The sequence below is a fragment of the Lagenorhynchus albirostris genome, chromosome 7, assembly GCF_949774975.1.
Source record: "Lagenorhynchus albirostris chromosome 7, mLagAlb1.1, whole genome shotgun sequence".
Lineage (NCBI taxonomy): Eukaryota > Metazoa > Chordata > Mammalia > Artiodactyla > Delphinidae > Lagenorhynchus > Lagenorhynchus albirostris.
In genome coordinates, this window is record NC_083101.1 from 85,645,792 (window position 1) to 85,651,794 (window position 6,003).

At 46.3% G+C, this 6,003-nt stretch overlaps 1 protein-coding gene across 1 annotated transcript in view; it reads left to right on the forward strand.

The window, feature by feature from the left end:
• Positions 1-4,431, forward strand: part of DAPK1 (death associated protein kinase 1) — a 209,696-nt gene extending 205,265 nt beyond the window's left edge. The window contains exons 26-27 of the mRNA XM_060155367.1: positions 2,031-3,259; positions 3,714-4,431. Coding sequence (XP_060011350.1) covers positions 2,031-3,259; positions 3,714-3,747 — 1,263 coding nt within the window. The 3' untranslated portion in view covers positions 3,748-4,431. The remainder of the gene's footprint in view (positions 1-2,030; positions 3,260-3,713) is intronic.
• The last annotated feature ends 1,572 nt before the right edge of the window (positions 4,432-6,003 follow it).

A 6,003-nucleotide genomic window follows, 5' to 3' on the forward strand; every position in this document is an offset into this window, starting at 1 on the left:
GTTGCTGCGCTTCTCCGTGACTCCGAAGCTTCCCCCCCGCCCACCCCCTGTCTCCTCCATTGAAGGGGCTTCCTAGTGTGTGGAAACTTTCCCTCCTTCACAGCTCCGTCCCTGAGGTGCAGGTCCTGTCCCTATTCTTTTGTCTCTGTTTTTTTCTTTTGCCCTACCCAGGTACATGGGGGAGTTTCTTGCCTTTTGGGAGGTCTGATGTCTTCTGCCAGCGTTCAGTAGGTGTTCTGTAGGAGTTGTTCCACATGTAGATGTATTTCTGATGTATTTGTGGGGAGGAGGGTGATCTCCATGTCTTACTCCTCCGCCATCTTGAAGGTCTCTCCAGCGGTACTTTAAATGATTGAATCCAAGGGTGGGGATAAGCAAGGGATCAAACCTTACCTTGTAATATAGTGCTAGATATAAAAATATATATTTTAACCATAATAATAAACTCACTCTTTTTAATACAGTATTCTCTTGCCCTGTGGCATTTGCCAGTAATTTTCTAGCTCATAGTGATTAATCCACATTATTTGACAACACATCCCTCCTTGCCCTTGAGACGTTAATAAGTAAATGAAGGCAGAATAAAAAAGAAGGGAAATCTAAATCAGGTGGCCCCCATTCTCATTGGCCTCCAGCCCCTCCTCCAGTACTATTCCTGCCCTCTAGTAAGTAATCTAAGGATCTTTTCAGAGTTCATCAGTTGTCCTGTCTTTTTTCGGCTCAGGATCCCACACTGCACTCAGTCATCTGTCTCCTTAGTCTCCTCCAATACGGGACAGTTTATCAGTCTGTCTTTTGTGACGCTGAGGAGATAGTTGTGTCTAGGACTGAATTGCAGGCAGTATTCCACCAAATGCCTTATCAAAAATTAAGTAGATACTGCTCTACATTCCAGAAATGTACACTCTAAGTCTCAATTTTGAACAGAATCATATCTACAAGGCATCTCAAAGATTTAAACCAGACTGTGGGGAGAAAAGTACTTCTGGTGCAAACAGCTCCAGGGTCTCAGCCTCCACGTGAGAACGGAGTCCACCTTGGATCACCATTCTTTGTAGAACTAGCCCAGAGTAGGGAGGGAAGGGAGGGAGGGGTAAGTGTTCCGTAAAGGGGAAAGTTGCCACTTTTTTCTTTCTGACTTCTGCTTTTTAAAGAAATGAATGTGACAGGAAAAGCTTAAGTCCCTTTTGGCCACCTCTCGCCACTTTCCTCTCTCCCCACTCCAGGGCCAACCACTGTCATGGTAGCGTATCTTTCTAGACCTTTTTTATATGTGTGTGTGTTAAAAATTTACCTAACAGTCTAATATTGTCACATTCTGAATCTTTTTTGAAAAATTTCAAGCATTCAGAGAACTTAGAAGACTAGTACAATATCTCCTCATATCCTCGACACCTAATTTAACCAGTTGTTTACATTTTGCTACCTTTGCTTTATCTCTTTCTCTTCTATTTCTTTATTTGCTTTGCAAACATCATGACCTTTCACCCCTAAAAAATTTAGCTTGTACCTCCTAAGGAAAAGGACATTCTCCCACATAACCACAATATAATTGATTATCACTTCCTGGAAACATAACATTGATATAATACTACTGTTGAATTTATAGTCCTCATTCAAGTGTTTGCCACTTGTCCCAGTAATTTCATTTATAGCTAATTTTATTCATTTGTGTATTTACCTGGGGACTCAGAATCCAGTCAAAACTCACCCATTGCATTTCGCTACCCTCTCTCTCCTCTCTCTCTCTCTCTCTCTCTCTCTCTCTCTCTCTCTGTGTGTGTCTTTTATTACATTGACCTTTTATAAGGGTCAAAGGTAGTCTTTTCAGAATCTCCCTTCTGACATTGCCAAGCTGGTTTTTTGGCTCAGTATTGATTTTTGAGATCTGTCCATATGAATGTGCTGAGTCATTCCTTACAGTATCTGCACAGATTTCATCCCTGCTCAGGCCCTTTAGTGCTCTGAGCAGCTGAAGCATCTGGCCATTTAGGTTCCTTTGAGTGACTTCCCGTTGTCCCCTCTGGCAGATCAACATCATGCAGAGTGAAACCGTCCAGGACGTGCTGCTCCTAGACCCCCGCTGGCTCTGCTCCAACGTTCTGGGGAAGCTGCTCTCCGTCGAGACCCCACGGGCCCTGCACCATTACCGGGGCCGCTACACCATGGAGGACGTCCAGCGCCTGGTGCCCGACAGCGACGTGGAGGAGCTGCTGCAGATTCTCGATGCCATGGATATCTGCGCCCGGGACCTGAGCAGCGGTACCATGGTGGACATCCCCGCCCTGATCAAGACTGACAACCTGCACCGGTCCTGGACGGATGAGGAGGACGAGGTGCGGGTCTACGGCGGCGTGCGCGTCGTCCCCGTGGAGCACCTCACGCCCTTCCCGTGCGGCATCTTTCACAAGGTGCAGGTGAACCTGTGCAGGTGGATCCACCAGCAGAGCGCGGAGGGAGACGCGGACATCCGCCTGTGGGTGAACGGCTGCAAGATTGCCAACCGTGGGGCCGAGCTGCTGGTGCTTCTGGTCAACCACGGCCAGGGCATCGAGGTCCAGGTTCGCGGTCTGGAGACGGAAAAGATCAAGTGCTGCCTCCTGCTGGACTCGGTGTGCAGCACCATCGAGAACGTCATGGCCACCACGCTGCCCGGGCTGCTGACGGTGAAGCACTACCTGAGCCCCCAGCAGCTGAGAGAGCACCACGAGCCCGTCATGATCTACCAGCCGCGAGACTTCTTCCGGGCACAGACGCTCAAGGAGACCTCGCTGACTAACACCATGGGCGGGTACAGGGAGAGCTTCAGCAGCATCATGTGCTTCGGCTGTCACGACGTCTATTCACAGGCCAGCCTGGGCATGGACATCCATGCGTCAGATCTGAACCTCCTGACCCGGAGAAAACTCAGTCGCCTGCTGGACCCACCTGATCCCATGGGGAAGGACTGGTGCCTTCTCGCCATGAACTTGGGTCTCCCCGACCTTGTGGCAAAGTACAACACCAATAACGGGTCTCCCAAGGAGTTCCTCCCGAGCCCGGTCCACGCCCTGCTCCGGGAATGGACCTCCTACCCCGAGAGCACGGTCGGCATCCTCATGTCCAAACTGAGGGAGCTGGGGCGCCGGGATGCGGCGGACTTCCTACTGAAGGCGTCCTCTGTGTTCAAAATCAACCTCGACGGCAACGGCCAGGAGGCCTACGCCTCAAGCTGCAACAGTGGCACGTCTTATAATTCCATTAGCTCGGTCGTGTCCCGGTGAGGGCAGCCTTTGGCTTGGGCAGGGTCTCTTCCAACTGCAGAGGCAAGGGGGACACAGCCCATCTTTCCCACTGCAGATTCTGGTGCGTCCTTTCCTACGCCCACATCCTGAAGGACGCCACCCTCCCTTCCGCTTCACCTATTTCTCTGCTACTACCTCCCTCCTCTCACACATTGCGTTGTGTGTGAAGGGTCTTTCTAGTTTAAGAGCAGACCCTATCCTTTCCTTTGGCCATTTGAAAAGCTAGCTTCCCTCCATCTCTCATCCTCTAGTACCTTGCTTCTTACTGATAATTTTACTGGAATTCCTAACTTTTCAATGAAATTTTTTTAAACTATTATATTGATTGTCCTTTTTAAAAAAAAAGTGCACATTTATCCAAAATGTGTATTTCTTATACTTTTTTCTTTGTTATACCATGTCCTCAGCTTATCTCTTTTATATTTGTAGGAAAAACTCCCATGTAAGGAATCCCACTGTATGATTTATAAACAGACAATATGTGAGTGCCTTTTGCAGAAGAGGGTGTGTTTGAAATCATCCAAGTCAGCCCGGAGCTGTCGCGAAAGAAACGCTCCCTCTCTGTCTCTTGCTGTATGCTGATCATCGCCAGAGGTGCTGCACCCGAGGTTTTTTTTTTTTTTTTTTTTTTTTTTTTGGCAATTTTTGTGTTTCCTTTGACAAGGAAAGGGGAGAAAGAAACCTCCTCTAGAGCAATTTCATGGCCAGTGCTGTTGCTACGATAAGACATGTTTGTGTTTGCTTTTGTTTCAACGTCCGTGTGAACATCCACGTGGAACCTGCAGACTGTCACGCTTCATCATCCCCTGTCATCTCAGGTAGAAGGCTGACACTGTTTTAGGGAGCCAAGACCTGTGTGAGAATTCAGAAGACCCCCGACTCATGATCTGTGGCAGTTTGTTGTCATTTGTGCATAGCAGATGGTTCTCCACATTTAGATCCTGGTTTGATAACTTCCTGTACTTGAAGTCTCAAAAAGAAAATAAAGGAAGCAAGTTTTCTTGCAGTGATTTTAAATTGTGATAGAGTTTTAAATCGAAATAAGGGAACATGTCCTAATTCTTCTGTCCTGAGAAGCATGTAATTTTAATGTTATATCATATGTATATATATATATATATGCAGTATGTATATACATATATATTAATACAGGTATTTTTACTTAATCTATAAGATGTAGTAAAAAAGGTTTTCTTTTCTTTTTAGTTCTTTTTTTTTCTTTTCCTTTTTTTTTTTTTTTAATAAATAAACTGTTGCTTGTTGCATTAGTTTGTTGGTGTTTAATTCAAAAGGGATTCTTTTTCTTTGTTTTGTTTTCATTTGCCAGTACCCCACCTCGTGGGACAAACCAGTCCAGAAAGTGATTAAACCTAAACTCTCAGGGGTGGAAATCAACCCAGTTTATTAGGTACTTAATTATTACTAAAGTTGGGAATGGTGTGGGGAAGCAGAAAGAACTCAGGTGATTTCACATGTATTTCTTTTTAATTTTTTTATTTTTATTTTTATTTATTTTTGGCTGCGTTGGGTCTTTGTTGCTTAGTGCAGGCTTTCTGTAGTTGCAGCAAGCGGGGGCTACTCTTCGTTGCGGTGCACAGGCTTTTCATTGTGGTGGCTTCTCTTGTTGCGGAGCATGGGCTCTAGGTATGCGGCTTCAGTAGTTGTGGCACACGGGCTTCAGTAGTTGTGGCACGCAGGCTCTAGAGGGCAGGCTCAGTAGTTGTAGTGCACGAGCTTAGTTGCTCCGAGGCATGTGGGATCTTCCCAGACCAGGGCTCGAACCCGTGTCCCCTGCATTGGCAGGAGGATTCTTAACCTCTGCACCACCAAGGAAGCCCCGCACGTGTATTTTTGCTTTAAGGAAAAGAGGCCCCTTCCATTTTCCTTGGGTGAACCCCCAAACCAAATTGGATCATTCAGGCTCAGCAATGGGGGAACAGAGGAAGCTTTCTATTCCTATACAAAGGTGGAGGGAGCTCCTGCAGAACAAGAGAAAACTTGCTACAAAAGATACATACCTTCCCGCCCATCTTTACTTAGACCACACTGCTGCAGGCCATCAACTAGAAACCCTAGTTTTGACCTGCATGGTAGCTGTAAGTGACAAAAGCTCTAATGACAAAACCCATTTTTAGTAAAATCTCAAGACTGGTTTAAAAAAAAACGGGCAAAGAAAAAAGATTGGAATGGAAAAGACTACAGTGATGTGGGTGATTTTCTCTACGATTGTGGGAGTAGAATTCATTTCTGTTTTGCCTAAATGGTCTGTAAGAAACATGACTTACTTTTATAAGAAGAAAAGAAATATTAATGGAGTAAAATTAAAAGCTACACGTAAATACGCGTCAAAAGGATGACACTGAAATTGAAATCGTGATTGCCTTAGAGGAGTAGCACCTCCTTTTCGTGAGTTAACTCCCTCCTGAACGTCCGCTTCATCTCTCCTGCTTCAAAAGTGCTTCATATCACGGTATCTGGCACCAGGATCTAGGACCCAGGAGGCAAGGGCTGCCTCTGGCAGCCTCAGTAAGTAAAATCCCTAAGAAGGATTCTGACTGCTCCAGTCTGGATCATGGAGCCATCCCAGTGGTTGGGAGAGAGAGAGTCACAAGATTGGCCTGGCCCTGGGCACCCTAGGACAGTGTTGGGAAAGGAGCAGTTTCGCCCAAGAAGGGAGTTCTGTTAACAGGAGAAAGGGGCAGAGGGAGGATGCTGTGCA